General features: G+C 50.9%; 8 protein-coding genes across 8 annotated transcripts; 4 read left to right on the top strand and 4 right to left on the bottom strand.

Moving 5' to 3' along the window:
• Positions 1–3390: 3390 nt before the first annotated feature.
• On the top strand, positions 3391–4085 carry BDV17DRAFT_290807 (fungal specific transcription factor domain-containing protein; the record flags this gene model as incomplete). Its single annotated transcript, XM_073761987.1, has 3 exons — positions 3391–3456; positions 3596–3776; positions 3826–4085. The coding sequence occupies 3 exons, from the start codon at positions 3391–3393 to the stop codon at positions 4083–4085; spliced, it is 507 nt and encodes a 168-aa protein (XP_073616329.1).
• A 1682-nt stretch (positions 4086–5767) lies between these two features.
• Positions 5768–8127, top strand: ilv3B (putative mitochondrial dihydroxy acid dehydratase). The gene is made up of 4 exons (XM_073757717.1): positions 5768–6217; positions 6279–6362; positions 6423–6552; positions 6621–8127. The coding sequence occupies exons 1-4, from the start codon at positions 6059–6061 to the stop codon at positions 8072–8074; spliced, it is 1827 nt and encodes a 608-aa protein (XP_073616328.1). The 5' UTR covers positions 5768–6058; the 3' UTR covers positions 8075–8127.
• A 394-nt stretch (positions 8128–8521) lies between these two features.
• On the bottom strand, positions 8522–10582 carry BDV17DRAFT_281453 (RNA 5'-triphosphatase domain-containing protein; the record flags this gene model as incomplete). Its single annotated transcript, XM_073760025.1, has 2 exons — positions 8522–10302; positions 10357–10582. The coding sequence occupies 2 exons, from the start codon at positions 10580–10582 to the stop codon at positions 8522–8524; spliced, it is 2007 nt and encodes a 668-aa protein (XP_073616327.1).
• Positions 10583–11544: 962 nt separating this feature from the next.
• BDV17DRAFT_76679 (pex2/pex10/pex12 family protein) lies at positions 11545–13814 on the bottom strand. Its single transcript, XM_073765101.1, has 2 exons — positions 13257–13814; positions 11545–13201 (listed from the first exon to the last, which is right to left on the bottom strand). The coding sequence occupies exons 1-2, from the start codon at positions 13563–13565 to the stop codon at positions 12188–12190; spliced, it is 1323 nt and encodes a 440-aa protein (XP_073616326.1). The 5' UTR covers positions 13566–13814; the 3' UTR covers positions 11545–12187.
• On the top strand, positions 13658–15719 carry BDV17DRAFT_261967 (acid phosphatase PHOa). The gene is made up of 2 exons (XM_073757716.1): positions 13658–14483; positions 14546–15719. Exons 1-2 carry the CDS (start codon positions 14277–14279, stop codon positions 15578–15580), a joined length of 1242 nt encoding a protein of 413 aa, XP_073616325.1. The 5' UTR covers positions 13658–14276; the 3' UTR covers positions 15581–15719.
• Positions 15720–17495, bottom strand: BDV17DRAFT_261966 (aldehyde dehydrogenase family protein). Its single transcript, XM_073757715.1, has 4 exons — positions 17359–17495; positions 17225–17294; positions 16728–17161; positions 15720–16664 (listed from the first exon to the last, which is right to left on the bottom strand). The coding sequence occupies exons 1-4, from the start codon at positions 17431–17433 to the stop codon at positions 15777–15779; spliced, it is 1467 nt and encodes a 488-aa protein (XP_073616324.1). The 5' UTR covers positions 17434–17495; the 3' UTR covers positions 15720–15776.
• Positions 17496–18260: 765 nt separating this feature from the next.
• On the top strand, positions 18261–22099 carry BDV17DRAFT_76581 (putative importin 11). The gene is made up of 7 exons (XM_073765100.1): positions 18261–18608; positions 18679–18779; positions 18842–18979; positions 19030–20039; positions 20096–20568; positions 20632–20820; positions 20871–22099. Exons 1-7 carry the CDS (start codon positions 18444–18446, stop codon positions 21951–21953), a joined length of 3159 nt encoding a protein of 1052 aa, XP_073616323.1. The 5' UTR covers positions 18261–18443; the 3' UTR covers positions 21954–22099.
• Positions 22100–22105: 6 nt separating this feature from the next.
• exg1 (glucan 1,3-beta-glucosidase) lies at positions 22106–23477 on the bottom strand. The gene has a single exon (XM_073757714.1). It carries the CDS (start codon positions 23050–23052, stop codon positions 22252–22254), a length of 801 nt encoding a protein of 266 aa, XP_073616322.1. The 5' UTR covers positions 23053–23477; the 3' UTR covers positions 22106–22251.
• Between the last annotated feature and the right edge of the window lie 842 nt (positions 23478–24319).

The following is a 24319-nucleotide window of genomic DNA, read 5'->3' as shown; positions in this document are numbered from 1 at the left end:
AGACAACGCATATGCCCGCGGTCAAGACAGCTATCCGGGCTCTATCAGCTCTCTAGAAACCTTGGGCGTCTCTCTGAAGTCTCATCGGCCATATCCGCGAGTGTTTTGGCTAGGTTCTTGTCTATAGTTACACGCTAGTTAGAGCTCCTATCCACAACTCCTTATCTCTCTCGCTGCGGCGAGGTAAGGGACATCTACCACTTGCTTGCTAGCAAAGCAGAAAAACCGCCGGGACCACGATCAGACCTGTTAGTGGTAACTAAGATTATTTAAGCAGGTGATGATTCACTGTCCGTGGTAGACGGCATCTCAGACTTGGCAAAGATGGAACCTGCGGGCTTATTACTCGTCTTCAGGACATGGTCCTCCGCCATACGATTCAGCGATCAGATACCTAGTAATCATGATGAATATCAAATTTATGGCGTTTCTTGGAACGCAGTTCTGTCGATCTTCCCACTGAACAAGCAAAAGGAGGAGGTACTCGTCATCAAAGGCAAGGTGCTACCGGCCGCTCATTGTGTACTTAATACATATAATGCAGAATACCTCACTGCAGAGAGGGAGCTCAGCTTATTAGCCGGCGTGCCAAACAGTCCATGGTCGAATAGCCGGCTGTTGGGCATGCGTATAAGCAGCCTGCATTTGCAGACTTTGAGGCGCAGCAACCTACACAAACGAGTTCAAATTTGTGCGGAAGAGAAGATCCAGCGGAATAAAGACCAGGGTTACAAAGACGACTCAACGCCATGGATTGGCGAGCTCGAAAAGGCCATGGTCATGTCTGCAGGTGATGTCCGGATAATAACATAATCAAGTCTCGACGGGCTAATAAAAGAAGGCCCTTACACGTCTAATAGATTGGGCTATATTGACAGAGGCTCACCACCGCAACTCCTTCACGTCCAACAGCAACAAGCGCAGCCTTCGACACAAGCCCAGCAGCAAGAGGAACATGCTGAAGACGAAGCCCAAGCTCAGGGGCAGCCTGAAGTCGAATCAACCAACCAAGGCATCCCACAGCAGCCCCAGGCCATGGATAAGTCACTCAAGTTTCATTCTAGATTGTGATCCAGAATGAATTCCGGGCAGATAGTCCAGGTGCAGGCAGAGCCTGAGGAGACTCGGATGGTTCAATCATACCCCTAGACGGAAAAAGCATTATGCACCACGCTATTGCCTTGCTGAGAAACTATACGTTACGTACCACTCCTGCTACCATTGACATATATATAACATACGTACGCATAAACAGCATGCACAATAAGACACCGAGCACACCACGAACATGATATTGAACCCGATATTAAACAAGCCGCTGAGCAGAGGCCATTACGTGGCCTTAGTCATGGGAGATTCATCACCGCAATGTCGAAGATCAATGTATTCCGTTATTAAAGAGCATCTTCTACCAGGCGCTGTTCTGCCAGGGCCGTCTTTCTAGAGCTTCCTGGGAACTTTGACTTACGGGCTTAAGATCCCACACTGGCCTTGCAGCAGACTGGCGCAGAAGGAGATACTACCAAGGGAATAATGGAAGGGCTGCGTGTGTTTCCCTGTGCCTCCCGACGGTGGTAACAGCAGAGATAGCCCAAGCAGCTTTATATCAACATGTGGCCATTGTATTTTCTTTTTGGGCCCTCGTCGAACCCTGACTCAGAAGCACCCGCGCGCCTGCTGTCTTCGTCAGGAACAAACGGATAGTACTATTCGAGTACCATGCCGTGAGGGATGCTTGGGCCCCGAATTTTCCAAACGGCAAAGTCAAAAACCAAACACTATGGCAGGGCTCATGCAGGGGTTCCAATAGTCTGCCCGCGCTGTTCAGATGGCGTTGTATATCAGACTGCTTTTTTATACTAGGTCATTTCAGGAGAGATATAAGTCAATCATGCATTTGCGGTGGAGGTGTCCGTTTCCCCATGATTGCACCGGCACTCAGCGCGATTACGCTTCCGTGGATTAGCTTCGCGAACATCTCGACACTTGCCATTGCCACTTAACCCCACATGAGATCAAAGAGGCAGTAGCTCAGGTAGCACGAGCTTGGGGCCAGCAGGAAGAAAGCATTTCGATGTTCACGGAAGGTGGCTCGGAACTCTACCGATTCCCTCAGGATTCTCAGAAACATTCTGCCAACCGTCACAGAATCTGCCTTCCGACCATAGTCAGAAGGAACTCGGATCTTCAGAGTTGGAGCCCGACGCTTCAGGTTGTATGTTTTTCTTGCCTTATCAAACCGGGGATGTAATCTCGACGGCATATTGGCGCCGAAAGAATCCGCTTTCCTTTTACCTATCCTGTTATCTAGTCAACAGGACCTGCTGAAAAAGAACTCGAGCTTCAATCACATTCTCAGACGAAAGAGGTATCGGGCACCATGCCGAATGCCTTTATATATCACCACCCCCACTAGCATTCACATATATATAACAAGGCGGACCGATAGATAGCATGCGCAGAAGATTCCCAGCCCGAGGTTAACAACAAGGCAAATAATCTAGCTCTTATCTCCATCTAAAGTTAACTGTACTAGGTCAAATTTCAGGCAGTCGCCCACGAATGCAGGATACCGACAGAAGCCAAAGCGTACATCTACCTCCACTTGCCAGACTGCAGCTTACTGACCAGTTAGTCGCGGTAGACACCACTATATACTTAGCCAGGCTAAGGCAGATATCGATATCAACACGGATCGTGATAAGATTCACGATTATATCCACAAGCTACTATAGTTTAACCAAGAGACTATTACTACTGCACCTGATGGCAACAAAACGGCTGCTCGAATGAATGAGCCTGCCACCGTAGCTGCAAAAACTCGTCGCCATCGCCGTCGCCATCGCCGCCGAGGCCGCCCAAAGAATGCGAAGACCTTAAATCACCAAGAGGCCGTCGCAATTTTGCATTCGAAACGGAGTCTGTGGAAAGAAAGCTTCTTCTTGTCTCCTCCAATGTGCAATACGCACATGTCAAAGGTGTCGACTGCTCTGGGTCTATCTGATAAGAACCAACAAGATATGAACTACCGGCTCTGTACGCTAACTGAGTACGCAGAGAGCGAGGAGGCTTTCGAACAGTTTGTGAGCAGAAACGCAAAGGCATGCAGCTGGTTCACAAACATGGAGCTAAATATCAACAACTTGCTGCCATTCGACTCTTCGCCCAAGTTCCACGATCAGAAAACACCTATTCCCGCACAATGATTAATGAAAACACGAAAGATCAGTGGGATGAACTTGCGATTAATATTATAGAGGAGTTCGATGTTGGAATCTATGGTGACCCACTGTCTCTCCTCTAGAACGCTAGCCATCTTGACATCGACGTCTTCCGCAAGTGGTTCGCAGACAACGTCGAACTCCTGGCAAGCATCAAGCAAGAATAAAGATGTTGCGGAACACCCTACTTCTTCCCCAGGGAGCCACCAAAAGGGGGGATTCCGCGCATAACTTGGTACGTCGCTTCTCGGCCTTCCACTGTCTCTGACTGACCCAGTATCGAGATTGGCCAAGCACTTCGGATCCTCTAGGTGCACGGCTACCATACGAATGTATCCGCAGTTACTGCGAACAAGGATCTCGAACGTTGTTAGGACGTTTGGTGGACAGTCTACGTCCTTGAGCGTCAAATATCCGTTCTTCTGGGAGTTCCCTTGGCTATCAGTGACAACGACATCAGTGCTTCCCTCCCCAACAACCTCGAGTCGGTTAACAAACCTATGACAGTGAGGATCCATGTCAAGCTATCTCAAGCTTTCAGCCAAGTCGTCAATGGTACGTGCCTGGATCTGTCTATGAGTACAGGTGACTAACCTGCGCATAGCGCTTTACAGAGACACTCGCGAACTAAACTCGACGCTCGTCAAGACCGCGCAGGAAGTTCTCCAGCGACTGGCAGAGGCTGCATCGGAGCTCCGCGAGCATTTTCCAGTGCCCGAGCAAGAATCTCTCAGCGGCATATCGAGGGTGTCGGGATACCTGAACCAGTTTTCCATTGGCCAGCAGCTCCTGGCCCAGGATCCTCTGAACTATCCGAATGTTCTGCTCCGGCCCGATCATCCAGTACATATATCTCTTGCATAATCTCAGCCGTTTATTCGGAAGAGCTCTGAGCCCACCAAGTTTGAGATTCCTGTGTCTTTAAAAGATACCTCGAACTTTGAAAACAGCCTCGCGAGTCTCTGCGCAATTCAAAAGGAAAACGTCTTGATCTGAGAACAGCTCCTAACGGGTGTTGACAGTGATAAGTCCTCAGCCAATGGTTCGCTCAACAGGTTGTCCACTTGACAGGTTCCTCCCGGACATCGCATACTGTTGTTGACGCCATATTGGCAAGTAGAGCAAACCGAGTCCCAGCCCTGACGACGTAAAGCCTCATTAGAAATGAACGGACGGGCACCGCTAGCGGGAGTTTCGCCAGGCATTACTGTAAGTCACCTAGGCAAGTGAGGCTATTCCAGCTGGCACGTCTCCTTGGAAAGTTAGCTGAATGACCGTTTATAGTATCACATCGATGCCGAGCGATTTGTGCAGGCCCACCACGCTGATTGCTCAACCAGCTACTCCCCCTTGCACTCTGCAGGAACCCTTCCGTTCTTTCTGCCATGAATAACACGCGGGCCTTACCATGGGGCTACAAAAAGGGTCCTTCTAGAGACCACGCTTCTTGTGGCCAAGAAGCACGACACGGTGAATGACGGGCTAGCGTCTTCAGCCATCCGCAAGCGAACAGGATGCAGACAGGCCTTGGGCTTGGACCATGGGGGAGCCTGAATTTATCACATGAAACTCGCGATTGGGTTTGGGCAAAGCTGCTCAACGGGTCGCCGATTGGAGACGCAATCATGGGGGGGCGCGAGGGAATGGAATAACATCTTGGTTATAGCAGCAATGAACATTCTCTTTGGCCGCGGTCCCGCAAACTCTCATCATCGCTGCGCTCTCTTCGAGTGATACCAAGCGTCAGCTGCATTCAGTGCTGTGCGAGCCATCGATGCTTTCCTCCTTTGGGAGAAGAATGTTCTCGAATAAAGGCTATCACAGGGAAGATCAAAGACCAAGAACACCAGATGAGCAATGGGTAACTGCCCCAAAGCCTTTGGAGAGTTATTTGGTAACGCACGTCGATAACATTCTGAAAGAACCAGCACATCCAGGGTTCGATAGACGAAAGAAGAGAGATTCGGCTGGCATCCAGGATTCGGGTCGTGATAAGAGGACACGTACTGCATAATGAATAGTTGATTCCTTTCCTTTGTTATCTAGTTAATCCTAAGCAGAAGCAAAGTAGATTTGGGGGCAGCAGCAGAAGAAGATAAACGGATTGAATTTCAGCCTAGTTGTACAGGCTCTGTGTACAACGCCTAATCAAGACTTGCACCTCTACGCGGTGCTCAGGACTAGTAGCCATGATGGTGAAGCTAAGCAAGTCATATGTAGCGTCTGATAAAAATAAATACAGTCTAATCAGTTTCTGAGCTTCAAGCCTGACTAGCACGTAGACGTATTACGCTTCCTCCCTATATACCTACTGATTCAGTAAGATGCAACGGAGGCCTGATATAGGCAATCTCATCGGAATCTCCATTCTACATCTGGGCAGCTCTATAAGCCCACAATTCCACATTTAATTTTAGAGAAGACATTCAATATTCTGGTAGTACATAATTTCTATAGGAGTCTAGCGTACCACGTGCACCCCGGGGACCTTTCTCAACAGAGCCCGAGTCCAGGTGAGAAGGGCAGCACAACCTTCGAAGACAATCGATAACTCTTCTACTCTTTATCAATCGACCATCGGCTTTCCGACAACTTAATCACCATACTTTGTCCATGGTCTGAATAGTCCGTTCGGTCTCAGCCAACCAAAAGGGCGCCAAAGTGATTACTGCAGATCGCCGATTTCCCCGCATCGGACATTTCGCCGTCGCCGCAACTCCGACCGTGGAGGGGCTCTCTGCCTTCGAAGCACCGAGGTGGTCTATCTGTCAAATTTATAACGGGCCTCGTGCTTACAGCGTACAGGACAACCTGCATCAATTTGTTTTCCAGCCATCATGGATCCCAGAAACCCGGCGAACAACCCCTCACTGGAGGAGCCCAAGTACATCACTTTTCCTGTCCTCCCTGACGACGCAAAGCACCCCGATGGCACTTTAGCGCTCAATAGGCACTCGACACACATTACCAAGGGTCATGACTTTCCTGGTGCAAAGGTTCGTCCTCGAGGTTTTCCATCTTGCAGTTTTCACTAACTGATTGTCATTCATCGACTAGGCTATGCTTTACGCTGCCGGCATACCGGACAAGGAGTCAATGGCAAAGAGTCCCCATGTTGGAGTTGCTTCGGTTTGGTGGGAGGTCAGTCAACCCAATTGCATATTACACGGGCTTCCAACTAATTGTATATTGCAACAATAGGGCAACCCCTGTAACATGCACCTTATGGACCTCGCTACGACCACGAAGAAGGCTATATCAGACCGGGGAATGATTGGATGGCAATACAACACGATAGGCGTCTCCGACGCCATCAGTATGGGATCAGAAGGTCAGCTCTGAGCCCGGCCATGTCCGGATGACGCCAGCGTAAAGGGAATCTCGTTAATCAAGTTGTAGGAATGCGATTCTCCCTTCAATCTCGTGAGATCATCGCCGACAGCGTCGAGACCGTCACCTGCGCTCAATACCATGATGCCTGCATCGCTATTCCCGGATGTGACAAGAACATGCCCGGTGTGGTCATGGGGATGGCGAGACATAACCGACCCTCCCTGATGATCTACGGTGGAACCATTCAGAAAGGCTACTCTGAGACACTCCGGAAGAACATCAGCGTCTCGACGTGCTTCGAAGCAGCAGGCGCTTACGCATACGACACTTTGCGGCAGCCTGAAGACGGCAGCGACACGAGCAAAACAAAGGATGAGATTATGGACGACCTTGAAAAGCACGCTTGCCCCAGCGCCGGTGCGTGCGGAGGCATGTTCACGGCAAACACAATGGCCACCGCCATTGAGTCCATGGGGTTGTCTCTACCAGGATCATCATCAACGCCTGCGTCCTCACCGTCCAAAATGCGGGAATGCGTCAAGGCAGCGGATGCCATCAAGACATGCCTGGAGAAAAACATCAAGCCCCGCGACCTACTCACAAAGAGATCTTTTGAGAACGCCCTCGTCATTACAATGGCTTTAGGAGGCAGCACGAATGGAGTGCTTCATTTCCTGGCCATGGCCAGGACAGCAGAAGTCGACCTCACACTAAATGACATCCAAAGAGTTAGCGACAAAATTCCATTCATCGCAGACCTCTCCCCGAGTGGGAAGTACTATATGGCAGACCTATATGAAATAGGCGGTATTCCCAGTGTCCAGAAATTACTTATTGCAGCCGGCCTACTGGACGGCGACATTCCCACGGTCACCGGCAAGACCCTAGCCGAGAACGTTGCATCCCACCCCTCCCTTCCCGCCGACCAGGTCATAATCAGACCCCTCGAAAACCCCATCAAGCCGACAGGTCACCTCCAGATCCTACGCGGCAACCTCGCCCCCGGCGGCGCAGTCGCCAAGATTACTGGTAAAGAAGGCACAAATTTCACCGGTAAGGCACGCGTCTTCGACAAGGAGCACCAGCTTAACGATGCCCTTACTCAGGGCAAGATCCCCCGAGGCGAGAATCTTGTTTTAATAGTCCGGTACGAGGGTCCCAAAGGTGGACCTGGAATGCCAGAGCAATTGAAAGCCAGCGCCGCGCTGATGGGCGCCAAACTGACCAACGTGGCACTCATCACGGACGGTCGATACTCAGGCGCGTCTCATGGCTTCATTGTCGGGCATGTGTGTCCGGAAGCCGCAGTGGGAGGCCCTATAGCTGTTGTCAAAGACGGAGACCTTGTTACCATTGATGCGGAGAAGAATGAGCTGAGCATGGATGTTTCAGATGAGGAGATCGCGCGGCGTTTGAAGGAGTGGAAGCCGCCGGCCCCCAATGTGACGAGAGGCGTGCTCGCCAAGTATCGAAGGCTGGTAGGAGATGCTTCTAATGGTGCCATGACAGATCTTTTTTGAGTCGAATTTATTGGAAGAATAGGCTAGCTAGTATTTTGCAGCGCTTCAGAAGAATATACACAAAATATCCTGTTGCAGATTGCATTCCCAGTTGTCTCGAAAGCCTAATCCTCCTATATTTGGCCATACAGTTTTATGAGGCGGCAAGCAGAGTTCTACTCCTCATTCTGATAGCCCTTGAACTAAGACCTCAGGATATCCAAATAACCGGAAGCTCCTGCTTCGGAGCACGAACAAGACGAGGTAATAAAGGAATCTCAATTAGGAATAAAAAAGAATGCCCATCAATAACCGCGCCATCGATTCAAAGCCGAAAATCTCTTACCCATACTGTACAGTCTATGGAAAACAAAAGATAGGTATCATCGTAATTCATCAAAAGAAGATATTCCCTCCCACAACGCCATTCCAAGCGCATAATAATAAACACAAACAAACAACAGTAGTTCACAGTGTCGGCGCCCTCCTAAGTCCGACATGGTGCCTTACGAATAATGTATCAATGAAATGCCCATGGCGAATACCAGGCGGGCGACGCCTCTCAAACTCATCGATGGCTTCTTGGACACCAAAGCCGCATCGTTCAATGAGATAGCTAACGATTAGGAAACCGGTCCGGTTAAAGCCGTAGTGGCAGTGGACACCCACGACGGGGCGCAGCCGCTTCAAGTTCGGGTCGCCGGATTTCTCCATCTTGTCGGTGATTTCACCCTGCAGGCGATCGACTAGGGCGATGAAATCCCGAACTTCGTCTGGTGTTGGGGGCACTTTCGAGACGGTGGGGTATTTGTGGTAGTGGATGCCGCCTGCCTCCATTGAGTCTGGGTTATAGACGGGGCTTTCGTGGCTGATGTCGATTACCGCGTAGATCCTGTCTCGGTGGGCCTTGGAGAATATGACTGGGTTGTGCTCCTCGTCGACTTCGCGCAGCATCTTTAACGCCACGAATGTATCGGCGATTCGCTCAGAGACTGGTGGGACTTTCTTCCATTTTGCCAGGTTCTTTACGTCCCATTTGCCAGATGTGTTGAGATGCTGTAGTTGCCATCCGAGATTCAATCGGTGGTCAGCATGCTGGGATATAAAGTCTTGGATGATACCGGCGAGGGTGCGGTATGTTGCTCGATCATAAAGGAGGGCATGGGAAGCCGGTGCGGGTAGAATGACGGTCTTCACAGCTCGTTTGAGTTTGGTTGATTCAGTCGGCCCGTTGGCGACCCTCTTCTCATCGTCTAGAGGTTCAATTCCGAACTTCTCGTCGTGAGCAAGAGAGTAAAGAGACTCCGGGATCCCTTTACGAGGCGCAGAAGCGTCGGGAACAATGGCGCTGCCATTTGTACCTTCGTCGATGCTAATTCCAGCATCGCCAAAAAACTTCAAAAGCTTCTGCACTTCTACTGGCCTGGTGACTTGATCGGATTCACCGCTCACCAGTAAGACAGGTACGCGTACACCTGCCCAAACCTCCGCGCCGGGAAGGCCACCAACTGGAGTACCATTGGCGTAAGACGGGAGAGTCCCCCAGGCCATGCGCCTCCAAACTGGAGTCTTGCTTTGTCTGTTATACCGTACCTGAAGACCGCGCGTCTCGGGATCAGCATCGGTGCCGACCATCCTATTCACACTATTGCTGTGTAGACCCCCACGTCGATCCCAGTGTCTCCATAGGTCAAATATGGGTTCTGGAACGTAGAGTAAACGGCAGATGGAGGAGGCTTCTTTCGGTGAAGGGGGCGATGCACGAGGACAGACGGCGACAAGGCCAAGGATATGGTCCTGTATTAAGTTTTGTCTGAGCGGTGAGGTAGACGATGTGAGCATTGCGGAGAGGGAGCACCCCAGACTATGCGCAATTAGGACCACCTTTTGACCCGCTTCCTTGTCGCGGTGCTCATCGATGGCTACAGCGAGAAGTTCTGCTAGAGCCTCGACCTTGTATGCGTCCCATGAGGTAGGCTCAAAGGATGATAAGCCGCAACCAGGCAGGTCAATTCCAAAGCATGGACCCACATTCGAAAGGCTTGTAAGAAGATGATTGAACTGCGCCAGCGAGCCTCCCAACCCATGGACAAATACAAGAAGAGGAATTGGTGAGGGCTTCGATGGAAACTTGTCCATTTGAGGATGCGGGCGGTAAAACGTTCTTATTGATGGGTAGTCAGCGACGTGGGTCGAGTACGAGCGATTGGTAGAATGTTTCTTCAAAAGACCAGGGTCTGTACTGGCTGCTGAATATTCTATCAGCACTGCGTGACGAACCATGAAAGATGGAAAATACTCACCATCCTGCGGCCCGTTACCTTTCTGCGGTACCTGCTGGCTTGGGTGGGGAGACTCGTTGACATGTTGCCATGACCCTGAACTCTCATAACCGTCTTCGTCCGAGGACGTCACCGTCCCACCGGTATCTTTGTGAATATCCCTCCGGGAATGGCGGAATCCCCTTCGTTTGGTTGACCGTGAAGGCTTGCGCTGCAAGAGCGATGACAACAACCCGCAGCCCACCATGATGGTAAAGTAGGCACTCAAGAAGATTATTTCTCCCAGGTGCACTGTTGGATCTTCATCAAAGGCATGAAGAGGGAATATTGATGCGATAAAGGGAACTATCTCGAGGAGTGTGGAAGAGAGATGACACCGAAGTAGTCGCAAGATGCTGGTATCAAGTAACCCTAAACGGGAAACAGATAGTAAAGGTAAGCTAGCATTGGGAGGGTTCATGATGACATTTGCTCGGGCCGTGATTGTTTATATAAAGTTAGGGTGGTCTATCCCCGACTTCTGGAAGGGGCCAACTCATAAAACAAACAGGGGTGATGAGCATCCGTTCTGGAATGCGAATCGAACTCTCCACGAGACGAAATGGCGGAAGCTCTATGGAGGAGAAGGCGCGATTGACTGAATAGTGAGGCAAAGGAGCGGGTCCCTCAAGCCAAATGCGACGCTAGGGAGAATGATAGATCCTAGCTTTGGCCACTCCGTCCTTTAAATAGTCTTGGACCAATGAATGGCTGAGACGCAGCACGTTGACCGTCCAGCTGGTACCAGACGTTGCAGAGGGATCCTGCAGTTCCGCTGAGGCTAAGGAGGGGTGTCGTTCAGGGCCTCGCGGTATGTTTCCGACAGTGGAATTGAGTCAATAAAGATATAAACAACTGCTGCAGTCGCTACAATCCAGTTAACAAAACTGAAGAAGTTTATTTCCAAGCCAGAGGAACATGTAGTCGACGAATGAAATGCGAAAAAGCAATCTGAGACGTACAAGTGCTAACGAATGACTGTAAACGTGAAAGACAAAGAGCCGTCCTGTGCAACGCCGCGTCGGTTGCCCGACCGCAATTGGGCGTTTGAACTCAGGAGACTCCTTGCTGATGTCGACGACAATGATTATCTGAGCCTGTCACAGCCTGAAGAGCAGCATCGTGAATTGGCCGTCTGTAACCATCCATAGGAGAAAGCGCAGCAAAATAAATGTGAGAGCGATGATGACGCCCAGTCATTGCGTCCCGTGGCCGATGACTCAAGGGCCCCCGGTACGTATCGTTACCATGTGGCCTTACGCTTGACGATCGACGGGTCTCAGGCCTCCTTGATCGACTGACAGTCGAATGACCCGGGGAATTCGGCTTCCAGAATGCTCGTGGTATGACTTTACCCTTGGATAGCTTATATATCGAACGAGCTTGAGAAAAGGGCCATTTTTGCTGCCTTTTGCGTGGACCTTCTTCTATCTACTTCGAAAGCCGAAACGGACCTGGTACACTGAACTGTAACAAACAGCGTCATCGCTGCCGATCAGAAATTGCGGTCTGTTCAAGAGCTTCCAGTGAACACTCTTCGTACGTGGTAGATGCTCAACAAGCCGTACGCCACGGCCAAGAAATCTGTGAAATCCAAGACTCCCAATGTTATAGACTTGGATTCTTGATCATTTGTACCAATGATTTGCGCATATGGACTCGTCTCGATCATGGCTTCCAGATATACATTTTAGAAGGATAAGTAGCAAACAAAACAGGACAGTGATATCCAGTAGCTAGAAAAAAAAAGTCGCTAGGAAAGTCTCTTGAATGCTGATATGTGCAGTTTGCGAGAGCTCGAGACATTATACCATCAGCCGCCATCAACAGCGTTCTCATGCACCTGTTCTAAATCAACGCCGTGGGTATCATCATCAAAGGCAACAATTTTCCCCGAGGTCGACTGCCTCCTCGACTCTTCAACAACGTCGCCATTCCAGGGCTTAATTTTCTTCACTAACTCCCCGCAGCGCAGACAGACCCATCCCTCGCCTTCTTCGCCCTCAAGTTTCTGGACAATACAAACAAAACAATAGACGCAGCCGCAAGGAACCGTTTCATATGGATTCGTGATGTCGGTTGTTGCAGAGCCGATGATCCCACCTCCGCCTGACGAAGCCGCCAGGACCTCGATTTCCGACGTTGCGTCATTATTGGCCTTGTAGCAGATTGCGCACGTGCGTTCGGGGAGGAAAGCAAGTTCGCCTTGTTTTTGGTTCAATGTTTCATCGTCATTAGCACTACTTGTTCGAATTGTGGACATAGTTTTGCGCCATGCGCGGGAGACCCAGCGGCGCCATCGACTTATGCCGACAAGGGGGAGGAGAAACAGGAGGAATTCGGTAAAGGCGTGCCAGACTAGTTGGCGGTTGAGATATTCGAAGGAGACTTCGCGGCTTGCTTGGGCGGAAGGTGGTGTGAGGCGCATGCGGAGTAGGCGGTCGACAAGGGTTCGGTAGCGGCCGTTTACGAGGAAGACGAGGAAGGAGAGGAAGGATGCAATGGAGTGCGTGGTTGAAAAAAAACTTGTTATTCGTGATAGTGACCGGACTTCCTGTGATGGTTCCTCGTAGCCGCCTTCTTGGGCGATGAGCCAATTCTCCCATTTATCCCAAGCGTAGCGACCACCCACGGTCAAAAGGCCGTATAAAGATTTCTGTAAGTTTGTTGGTGATGAATGGACGGGACCTTTGCTGCGGCTGTCGACGTATTTGAGGCTTTGTAGGGCGGCGCCGTAGGAGGCATCGTGGTCCCATATCGAGAGTTTGAAAAGAATCGCTCGGAGGGCTAGTTGAATTTCATTAGACCAGTCATCGCGAAGGTGAGGCTGTATAAATCTCGTGAATCAGCAAGTAGAATCATAGCGTTTGCTGGAAGCATACTCCGAAGTACTTGAGCGCATCACCAACTTGCCCTTTTAGCAATCCGAGCAGCTCTTCATCCAGCAATTCTGCATCCACTTGACCAACGCGAAAAGCAGGCCTTGTCCCTTCACGACCTTTGATAGCATCCCATAGCGAAAAGCCCGATTGTGGTAAAGTATTCAGCGGATAGGGGAGTCGCTTCACGGCGGGATGGTTGATCACGGAAGTCCGTTGCTGTTCTGCGACTCGGCTCTGGGCTTCAGCTTCGCGTCGTCGACGGCGTTCCAAAACGCGCTGCTGAGCAGCGGCAAAGTTCGTCGAGCTCATCGTCTCACCATTGTGTGATCGAATCGAAAGTCCAATCTGGACGGTAGGAAGTCAACGCGGGAGGATGCTATCGACTCCATCCATGCTTTGGTCGCTTCCCCAGATCGGACCGCAATCAGCCGAGGTTGACGGAGTACACGTGACATACTTACTAAGAGACCAGGTGTCGCGGCACGTGATGGCGCGTAGCCCGATTAGGACGTACCCACCACCACTCTGTACAGGAGACGAGATCATCTTCAGAGAAACGTGCGCCTTTGATTTCGACTGGCGAGTATGCAGGCAAAGCTGAACTGAACAAGGCTTGTTTTTACGCCACTCTGTTCCGTGTCAATAATTTGCGCCTGGACCACGGATCGAAAATGAAGACCGCAAGGCACGTGTGGGGATCGCTGGATTGAAGTGCTCGATAAGCTTTGCCCAAGCTGACCCAGTCGGACCAGTCCCCAAGGTCAACCCCAAGGTGCTCGATCATTCGCGTATGCTGCTGACCCCCCGCCGGCTGGGATGCCACCACACTAATGCTATTGTCTGAGGGGATCACGACCTGATGTGGTCTGGATGGCTTGCATATATCCACGAGCGATGGTCTGCTGAGGGGTAGCCCCTCTGTGCGGTGTTACATCGTCCGGGCATCCCTTGCTACTCGACTATAAGCGAACGGCATTGTTTTCTTTAAGACCCCTCCAGGATTTTGCGATTCCAGACTCGATGCTTTGGGAGTTACTCACCATGAAGTCCTCACTTGCGACCTTTCTAGGGGCTATCGCTTCCACCACCGCTCAGGTTGCGACAACGACTGAGCCTTCGCTGTCGCAGATAGCAGCCAGTGCCGCTACTGTTGAGCCCTATTCTCCGGTCTCGGATGTCGAGGGTCTTGCTTTCGACCGTTTCTACCAAATCTGGTTCGAGAATATTGTAGGTGCAAACCATCCAGTACATGTCTGCCCACAAAACTAAGCCCTTTCCACGTGAAACAGGACTACGAAAATGCTGCGGCAGATGAGAACCTGCAGTGGCTGGCATCGCAAGGGATCGCCCTGACAAATCTCTATGCTCTCACCCACCCTTCTGAACCAAACTACTGCGCAGCAGCAGGCGGTGATACATTTGGCATGGACAATGACGACTTCCAACGAGTTCCAGCCAATGTCTCGACGGTAGTCGACCTCTTAGATACAAAGTACATCTCCTGGGGCGAGTATCAAGAACACATGCCCTATCCTGGTTTCCAAGGATACGAATATAAAAACCAAGAGACGTTTGCGAACGACTACGTTCGTAAACATAACCCTCTCATCCTGTACGACTCGGTCACAGAGAACAACATGCGCACGCGCCAGATCAAGAACTTCACGCACTTTGATCAGGACTTGGAAAACGAAAAGCTCCCGCAGTGGGCGTTCTTCACTCCTAACATGACCAACGACGCTCACGACACAAATATCACTTTCGCTGCGAAGTGGCTGCGCGGCTGGATCTCACCATTACTCGAGAATGAATACTTCATGAACAATACCGCTATCCTTATCACCTTCGACGAGGACAAGACCTACACAAAAACAAATCGCATTTTCAGCATCCTGCTTGGAGGCGCCATCCCGGAGGAGCTCCACGGCACCGAGGATAATACATTCTACACGCACTACTCGGTGATAGCCAGTGTCTCAGCAAACTGGGGCCTCCCATCTCTCGGCCGCTGGGATTGCGGAGCTAACATTCTCAAGATTGTAGCCGACAAGACAGGATACGTCAATAAAGACGTTGACACCACGAACCTCCGGCTGAACCAGACCTACCCGGGTCCCCTATCGAATGGAGATTTGTCCGAGTACTCGCCGGTTTGGCCTATCCCGCTCACCGATGCAGAGTGTTCCGCTGGGAATGGGATTCTCGATATTGTCAAGGAGACCTATGCTGGGAAGGAACCGACTTATAACTACACGAGCCCCTTTCCTTATGACTCTGAAAGTGGGTACAATATAGATATTAAGGGAACTAGGAAAAGCTCATAGGCTTATAGCTACTCCTTCGAGTCCTTCTTCTACGGCGGCAGTTCACCGGCGGTTCGCGCTCCTATATATATACGTTCTTCTTGTGACATTCTTGCTTGGCTTTATCTAAATCTCGATGTATAGTCTCAATGAACAAATGGCATAATATACAAAAAAAGTCATATCATTTCTTAGCTTCTTGGACTTAAGACGCTGTTTAAGAACTCGCCCTGATGACAATCGTCTTGGTCTCGAGGAAAGCATCGAGACTGTGCATGTAGCCTTCACGACCGATGCCGCTCATCTTGTACCCCCCAAAAGGCAGGTCATTCAGCTTCGAGGGGCTCGTGCAGTTAACGCCAACCGTTCCCGCTTCCAGAAGCTTAGACGCACGCACAGCGCGGTCGAGATCCTTCGTGAAGACAGAAGCATAGAGTCCGAACTCAGTAGCATTAGCCTTCTCAATGGCTTCAGCTTCCGTCTTGAAGGTATTGATCACCACGACCGGGCCGAAGACCTCCTCCTTGACGATGCGTGAGTCTTCAGGTACATTTTCGAACACGGTCGGTCTGATGAAAAGCCCATCTTTCGCATCCCCGCCCATGCTGAGCTTGCCGTCCTTCTCACCGATCGCAAGATACGACTTGACACGCTCATACTGCAGCTCGTCAACCTGCGGCCCGTGAGAGGTCGTTTTCTCCAAGGGATTCCCCAGGCTCGCAGCGGCAAACTTCTCCTTGAACAGAGCCAGGAACTTCTCAGCCACAGATTCCTGGACATAGATCCGCGAATTAGCCATGCATGTCTGCCCGCTAAGGAACTGGACGCTGAACTGTGTTTGTTGTGCGGCGCTTTCGAGGTCTGCGTCGTCGAAGATAAGGGCGGGAGATTTTCCGCCGAGTTCTAGGTGGACGACTTTCATGTTTGATGCAGCTGCTGCCGTTTGTATCTTTTGGCCTGTCACCGAAGAGCCTGTGAAACTCAGGCACCTTACGTCCATGTGTGATGCTAGGGTACTGCCGGCGGGTGTACCGAAGCCGGAGATGACGTTGACGACGCCTGGTGGGAAGCCGACTTTTTCGATTAATCTGGCTGCCAGGGTAGACTGGAAAAGGTGTTAGGACGGGGTTACGAGGTAGACTTGTAAAAAAAACAATCTTTCACTTACTGTCAGAGGCGCCTTCTCACTGCTTTTGAGGACAATGGTATTTCCAGCGGCCAGAGCAGGGGCGATCTTGAAAGCGAAGAACGCTAGAGGAACGTTCCACGGGATAATGCAAGCAACAACTCCGAATGGTTGCTTAACCAGCAGACCCAAATGGCCAGGGGTGTTCAAGCTAGATGTTCCCTGAACGGTCCAGCCAGCCTCAGCGAAGTAGGAGAACGTCTCTGCTGCGGCGCCTGCATCGATGTACATTGATACAGGTTTCCCCGTAGACAAGGACTCCAGCCTGGCGAACTCATCATTGTGCTCGCGAATCAAAGCAGCCATTTTGTGAAGGTAGGCGCCCCTGTCGGAGGGCGAGAGGTCTCTCCAGGCCGGGAAAGCTGCTTTGGCTGCGGCGACGGCCTTGTTCGTATCTTCTTCGCTTGCTTCGGAGACTGTCGCAGATGATTTTCAGTAACCGGTCGGTAGTATATGCTAGGATGTGTTTCTAGCCGTACCTTCTGCGACTGACTCGCGCGTGAATGGGTTGACCAAGCTGAAGGTTTTCCCACCCGATGCGGGCTGAAACTGATTTTCTCGAATAAACAGGTTAGACATTTTTCAAGGGAACGAAAGCAAGCATCGAGCATACCTCGCCATTGATGAAGAGACGAGTCTCGACGGACTCCGAGGAGCCATTGTAGCTCTGAGAACCATTCTGGGCCATGTTGAAGCTTGCAAATATCTAGATCGGGACTTTTCTGGGACGGCGCGACATTTTCAGCTGCCGGTTGCTATCATTTTATACTTTCAAGGCCCCCAACCCCGTATGATTAATGGGGGCTTCTAAGCTAAGCTGTCGGCTTGGAATGGTACCACCCCCGGGCACTAGCGCCCGACGGTTTCTAGGCGGAGACAGCTTCGACGTTCGTGACTCGAGCTTGCCCTGGTCAAGGCGTTTCAAAGGGTTTAGTTTCAGAAATGATTGCTGGTGGAGCGATGACGGATTTGGTAGGTAGGTAGGGATGCCTCGGCCACATGGCGGGTCGATGTTCCATGCGTTTCAGCTGCCATTGGTCAAGGCGTATGATACTTGGGGGTGTGGAGTAGTAGACCATATCAAAGGAGTCAACGGACGGTAGCCGTGGACTAGCTGTCTTTTGTTGGCTGTGATATGTGGAACTCAAGAAGAGTCAGCGAGTTGTCGGAGTTAGGATATATATATCCTGGCTAAACGGCCGGCCAGGTCTCCGTTCGCTGATAATAACCGTGTGGAAGCTATAGAAACTTAGAATAAGTCGCCCACCAGGTTACAGGGTCAGCCGGGTCCACCCTAAGGTGTCTGGTCTCTCATCTGTGACACATGAAAAACATTATCATTGACTAGAGGTAGGAACGTAACTTGCCGGCGAGGAGCCCTAGGGAGCTGTCCTAATCAGGTATAGCGCCAAGGGTCAAGACCTAGGGCTGCCCGGTTCGGGAAAAATGATAGTCCGCGCCAATGCGGCAGAGGCGGGGAGCCAGCATAAAGTGTATCATTGTAGAAAGCACGCCGCCAAAAACACGCTTCAGCTTTCACAGGCAGCCAAACACTCACTAGTTCTTCAATTCGCGCTTTCATGGATTGCGGAGCTACGGGACTATAAACGCCTTAGAACTGAGCTCCAAGCGTCTCCGGAGGTGGTCTTTCGGTATTGTTGATATCCGCAGCCCCTGTCAACTTGGGGCCCCTCAGTCATGGCTCAAGTTCTCGAGTTAGCAGGGGAGTCTAACCCCCTGACGCCGCAAAATGTCTTGAACTCCGTGATTCAAGCTGCTAGTTCTACGCAGCAGCAAGTTCAAACCGGCACCAAGCAGCTTCAACACTGGGAGAAGCAGGAGAAATACTACACGTTCCTTCAGGTAAGTGATGTACCAGACATTGCTCTTCGACTGCACTGTTTCTGAATGATCTTCAAGCTAACTTCTGTAGGATGTCTTCTTAGACCAGTCAGTTCCCCTTGAAGCTCGGTACCTCGCAATTATACAAACGAAGAACGGGATCGACAAGTATTGGCGAAAGACGGCACCGAAGTATGCATACTGTCATATTCTACTGGGAAGAGATTGGATTGTACGGCTGACTAGTTGGATAGCGCAATAAAGAAAGAAGAAAAGGAGCAGATCAAGATCAGAGCTCTGCAAGCTGGTATTGTCGAACCGGCGCCCCTCCTGGCTCTTCACAATGCATTTGTGCTTGCTAAGATCATGCGTCTTGAATACCCTCAGGACTGGTGGGTAGTCAAATCTGGCTGGGCGGCCATCTGTACTTACTCATTATTAGGCCCGAAGGTATTCCGACGATTATCGATCTTCTCCGCGCATCTACCCAACCTGGCACGAACCCATTACAACTACCGCGGACCCTCGTTATCCTCTTACAGATAATCAAGGAGCTATCAACGGCTCGGCTACAAAGAACGCGTCAGAGTCTACAGTCTATTGTCCCAGAGATACTTCATGTCCTCGGGAGCATATACGTGGAGAAAGTGGATGCCTGGGCCTCTTCACTAGAGCAAGGCAATATTGGGGCTGCCGGACTTGCTGAGTCTATGGAACAAAGCCTGATTGCTCTCAAGGTTCTCCGGCGCCTTCTCGTCGCTGGATTCGAGCACCCCAACCGAGCCAAAGATGCGCAGGAGTTTTGGCTTCTAACACATTCCCAGTTCAGCAGACTGTTTGCGCTCATTAGTGGCTCATCCTTACCCGAGGAGGTGCAAAGGATCGTAGAGAAGCACCTTCTGCAATTATCGAAGCTCCACGTGGAGATGGCCAAAGACCATGCCGCTTCATTTGCGCTACTTCCGGACAGCATCCCTCTAGTCCAATCGTACTGGACGCTTGTAGTCAAGCTGGGGGAAAACTACAGCCAATTGGGCGCGGATGGCGAGTCAGACAAGACCTTCATGGAGAAGGCTGGTCTCAGAGCTCTTCTTCTTCTTAGGGCCTGCTCCAAGATGGCATTTTACCCGGTGCAGACATTCAAATATCAGACTGCTCAAGACAAGGAGGAGAAGAAGCAGGCCGTTGATCTTATAAAGTCACAGCTATTCACCGAGGATTTCGTGGTTCATGCCATGGAGCTACTTGTCACGCAATTTTTCCGTTTTAGGCAAAACGACTTCCAAGAATGGGAGGCAGAGCCGGAGGAATGGGAACGGAAAGAAGAAGATGTTGCGGAAGCCTGGGAGTTCTCAATACGTTCGTGCTCAGAGAAGATCTTCCTTGACCTGGTCATCCATTTCAAGGATTTACTGGTTCCTCGCTTACTGACGGTATTCAACTCGTTTGCATGTGAGTGCTTTCTCCACGGTAGGATCTTCCTTCACTGATCGTTGGTTCCTCCATAGCCCCCGACAATCGCGATGTTTTGCTGAAGGATTCTCTATACTCTGCCATTGGGCTGGCCGCAGCCTGCTTAGAGAAACACCTCGACTTCAGCAATTTCCTCCAAACCACTCTCGTTCCGGAAGTACAGATCCAAGACCAGGGCTACAACGTACTCAGAAGGAGAATTGCGATTCTTATGGGTCAATGGGTGCCCGTCAAATCTAGCGAGCTCAACAGAGATTCCATCTACCAAATATTCCAGCATCTGCTTAACCGCGAAGATGAATTGAATGACCTCGTGGTCCGCATCACTGCGGGCAGACAACTCAAACAGATACTCGACATCTTTGAGTTCACTCCAGAAGGGTTCAAACCCTATGCGCCCACCATTTTCCAGAACTTGATGGACTTGGTGCAAGAAGTTGAGAGCCCTGAAACTAAGATGGGCCTGCTGGATACGGTACGAATGGCTGTTACAAGGATGGAAGATAACGTTAGTACCCCCTCCCTCTTTCAAGGCTTACCAAGCTTCTCTCATATGCTAATGCTTCCCAAGATTGCTCCCTTCTCAGATCAGATTCTTTCGTCGCTTCCCCCACTGTGGGAAAGCTCCGGCGAAGAGCATCTGCTGAAACAGGCAATCCTTACCTTGCTTGGGGCATTGATCTACTCGCTCAAGGGGGAATCAACTAGATATCATTCAATCATACTGCCACTGATTCAGAACTCAGTGGACCCCAACTCGGTAAGTCTCCATCAAGCCCTTTTCTAGAATAACGTTCTGACGATGTGAAGGACACTATGATCTATCTGCTCGAAGAAGCTCTGGAGCTCTGGAGCGCTATTATGCTGCAAACCCCTTCTCCCGCTTCTCCCGAAATCATCTCCCTCATACCCGCCTTGTTTCCCATCTTCGAGACCGCAGTTGATGGCGTCGGACTAGCCCTGCAAATCGCGGAATCGTACATCATCCTCGCTCCTCAGGAAGTCCTCAGCGACCGCATCCGCCTTCATCTTTTCACCGCTTTCGAGTCCCTCCTACAGCCCACCCTCCGCCAGCGTGGAGGTTACGTCCCTCGTCTTGTAGAGCTGGCCATCCGTGCCGCTGACACCGTAGACGGCGGCAGCGAAAACACCTACCGGGTGATCATCAGCTCCCTCCTCGACTCCTCCCTTCTCACTTCGCTTCTCGAAGGCCTTCACTCTGCCTACGAAGCAAGCCAAACCACCGGCCCCAACAAGAAACAAACCAACATCTACGGCTCCATCGAAACAGACTATTTCTCCGTCCTCTCCCGTCTTGCCCTCGCACACCCCACCCTCTTCGTCCCCGGCATAACAGCCGCCTTCTCATCCCCGGCCTCTGCCGACAACCCACAAGCCCAAGAACAACTCCTCATCTGGCTACTAACCGAATGGTTCAGCCACTACGACAACATCGGCACCGCTACACAGAAAAAACTCCACGCCCTCGCCCTCACGCAGCTCCTCACCCTCAATGGACCAAATAACCAACCACCCGCTTACATCCTCACCCACCTACAATCTTACCTGAATGTCTGGACCGATATTATCACCGAGTTGGCGGAGGGTACGACGGAGGGTGACCCCAATGACCCCCGCGGCGGCGACTACCTCATCTACTGGAACAATGCCGGGACGGCGCCATTCGACGAGACCGAGCCGCCAGAGAACACGCGCAAGCGCGAATGGGAGTCCTCGGACGTTGTTCATAAGACTAACATTCGAAACTTTGTGCGCGAACGCCTGCAATCGCTAATTATGGGTTGTGGTGGCGAGCAGCGGTTTCAGGAGGATTGGTTGGTTAATGTTGATCAGGAGGTCGTTGCGGCTTTTGGTGCGCTGAGGTTGCTTTGACTCCGTCGTTGAGTCTCTTGCATTTCCAGCCTTCATGACGACACTAGCTGGCTTTCATCGCATTGAGTTGTTGATGTCTAATCCCGAATGTACCTATGCATTTCCCGGGGTCATTTTTTCTACTTTCTACATAGCTTAAATACCCCTATAGACGAAATGGTGCGAATTATGAATATTCCATTGCTTTTCTCAAACGAACTTCAACAAAGGCAACAGACTGACGTAAATCATGTAACGAGCGCCAACAAGCGAAGCAACTCTGACAAAAGCTGGAAGACAGTAATAGTTATATATGTTATTATGCCGTGCCACATTGGTTCGGGAATTCTCTGTCGGTCAAGGGTTGAGGGAAGACGCCGTTAACAAGTAAATCTTGCATGTCCCAGCCGGGAGCTCCTTCAGTTTTCCATGTCCAGAAAACCCAACCATTTCTCAGCTCGAACGCATCTAGCTGAGCTTCAATGAAGCGACGTGTTCTAACAACCTCATCCGGACTCAGACTGACTACGCTGCCCTGGGTTCTACTTCCACAGGGGCCAACTGCTGCAGTTGAAGCCAGTGTACCCTCGTAGCGAACGCCAATACCCCTTCCGTTTAGATACTTTGTGCAGTCTGTCAGGGCACCGGTCCATTCGCCGACAATGACCGGCTTATCGACAGCCTCGAGATGTTGCAGGCCAAGTGCACAAGCGGCAGTGACATGCTGATCAATGTCCCACGCGGCTTGTCCACCCTCAAAGACTTCATAATGGTGGGTGTCCATCACAACATTTTCACCAGTCATGAAACCGTTCCATTTCTGGGTTTGCAAAAATCCGTCGTTCAGGAGCAAGGCTGCGTTGGGATTAATCTCCCGCACTCTTGTCAGGGTGTCGTAGTAGTAACCCTTGAGTTGATCCTGATTAACCCCACCAGGGATACTCGGCTCATTGAGGGCTTCGATCATTGTTACGACGTCACCGTGAGGCAAGTATCGTTGGGCCAAGGCTTCGAAAGCATATAGCGTCTGCTCAACAGTGTTATCTTGTTGCCATTGAATAGGTCCCCTGCGTCCACTATTGTCGAATCCGTTCTGCGACCCCGGTGCTGATTTAACCATTAGCTACATTGGCCCGTTGTCCTCCGGTCATTAACTTACCTCCATGCAAGTCAACAATGACCTTGAGACCATGGGCTCTTGCCCAGGAGACAGCTTTGTCGAGGTACTCCAGCTGACCCTGAACATAGGGTTCGTTCTCAAGCGGTGCAGCCGCCCAGTAACCGATTGGGATTCTGACGTAGTTCAGACCTGCTTGCGCGATGAGTGCGAAATCTTGCTCCGTGATGAAAGTACTCCAATGCTCGGAGAGTCTGGCAAAAGCTTCATTGGGTCCCAATAACTGCGTTAGACTATACTCGTCGACTGCGGCATCCGGGGCTTCATCGAAAAGTGAAGGCGTGATCCAAGGTTCAAGGACAAGCCAACCACCGAGGTTGACTCCACGGACGAGGCCCACATTGGCGACCGTACGAGTCTGTAGTAATCTTCTAAGAGTAAGCAAGGCCTTCAGAGTGAAGAGAATGCGACTGACAATCCTGCGGCAGAAGCTCCAAGTGCCCAGAGCAAGAGGGGCAGAAGAATCCTTTGCGAGAACGAGGAAAGCATGCCGAAACCACGAGCTCTCTAGGAAAGAGAGCTAAAGTTGGAGGTTTGATCAGATGATCGTGCAGGCTCCAGACTTAAATAGGCAGACACTAAGAGTTGCATATAATGTGATGCAAACGAGAAACTGCTCAAGACGGGGATTTATGAAGGATAAGAGGCTGTTTCCGGTAAGCAGTGTGTTTTGTGATAGTTTCTCTGAGATTGTACTGAGCATCTAGAGCCAGAAGCAGCTAGGGAGACGTAAAAAGATCAGTAGGCAAGCTAGGAAAGAGGAGAGGATGGGAGATGGGAAGCAGGGGTTGTGTCGGTGGCAGCTGCCCAAGATTGAAGACTGAGCTGGACAGGTCTCTGACGCCAGCAAACATCCCGTAGTACCAGTTCGTCTGAGGACATTTTTGCGGAGACGAGAGCCGATTGAGGGCCAGACTTCACTGAGGAAACTGTCAAGGAAGAAGGTTGCAGCCATCCAGAGTTCCAGAGTTGTCGACAGATCCGGCACGCACCACCACGTGATACTCATTCCCTGTCCAACCACGGTGTCTTTCTAAGGCTTCTGTCACCTTCACCTCAAACAAGCGCCATGGTACGCCTTAGAATCGCCCCAAGCGACTCCTGGCGCAGCTGCTGACTCTCCATGTGATCCGCTAGGGAAAGATCTGATCCTTAGATCGACAGGTACATACGCAAGTCATGATCCGACTTCCGCAGCGGGCCCATCGAA

The sequence above is a fragment of the Aspergillus undulatus genome, assembly GCF_047715775.1.
Source record: "Aspergillus undulatus strain CBS 261.88 unplaced genomic scaffold BDV17scaffold_20, whole genome shotgun sequence".
Classification (NCBI taxonomy): domain Eukaryota; kingdom Fungi; phylum Ascomycota; class Eurotiomycetes; order Eurotiales; family Aspergillaceae; genus Aspergillus; species Aspergillus undulatus.
This window is presented reverse-complemented; position numbering and strand designations above follow the sequence as displayed.

Excerpts from the sequence above, each read along its gene's own strand:
- BDV17DRAFT_76581 (XM_073765100.1), top strand. The coding sequence starts at position 18,444 with ATGGCTCAAGTTCTCGAGTTAGCAGGGGAGTCTAACCCCCTGACGCCG. Across the intron at positions 18,609-18,678 it reads AATACTACACGTTCCTTCAG|GATGTCTTCTTAGACCAGTC; the intron begins GTAAGTGATGTA and ends TAACTTCTGTAG. Across the intron at positions 18,980-19,029 it reads CTTGAATACCCTCAGGACTG|GCCCGAAGGTATTCCGACGA; the intron begins GTGGGTAGTCAA and ends ACTCATTATTAG.
- BDV17DRAFT_76679 (XM_073765101.1), bottom strand. The coding sequence starts at position 13,565 with ATGAGCTCGACGAACTTTGCCGCTGCTCAGCAGCGCGTTTTGGAACGC. Across the intron at positions 13,202-13,256 it reads ATGCGCTCAAGTACTTCGGA|CCTCACCTTCGCGATGACTG; the intron begins GTATGCTTCCAG and ends AGATTTATACAG.
- BDV17DRAFT_261966 (XM_073757715.1), bottom strand. The coding sequence starts at position 17,433 with ATGGCCCAGAATGGTTCTCAGAGCTACAATGGCTCCTCGGAGTCCGTC. Across the intron at positions 17,162-17,224 it reads GCGCGAGTCAGTCGCAGAAG|TCTCCGAAGCAAGCGAAGAA; the intron begins GTACGGCTAGAA and ends CATCTGCGACAG. Across the intron at positions 16,665-16,727 it reads GTGAGAAGGCGCCTCTGACA|TCTACCCTGGCAGCCAGATT; the intron begins GTAAGTGAAAGA and ends CACCTTTTCCAG.
- BDV17DRAFT_261967 (XM_073757716.1), top strand. The coding sequence starts at position 14,277 with ATGCTTTGGGAGTTACTCACCATGAAGTCCTCACTTGCGACCTTTCTA. Across the intron at positions 14,484-14,545 it reads AAATCTGGTTCGAGAATATT|GACTACGAAAATGCTGCGGC; the intron begins GTAGGTGCAAAC and ends CACGTGAAACAG.
- exg1 (XM_073757714.1), bottom strand. The coding sequence starts at position 23,052 with ATGGTTAAATCAGCACCGGGGTCGCAGAACGGATTCGACAATAGTGGA.
- ilv3B (XM_073757717.1), top strand. The coding sequence starts at position 6,059 with ATGGATCCCAGAAACCCGGCGAACAACCCCTCACTGGAGGAGCCCAAG. Across the intron at positions 6,218-6,278 it reads ATGACTTTCCTGGTGCAAAG|GCTATGCTTTACGCTGCCGG; the intron begins GTTCGTCCTCGA and ends TTCATCGACTAG. Across the intron at positions 6,553-6,620 it reads CATCAGTATGGGATCAGAAG|GAATGCGATTCTCCCTTCAA; the intron begins GTCAGCTCTGAG and ends ATCAAGTTGTAG.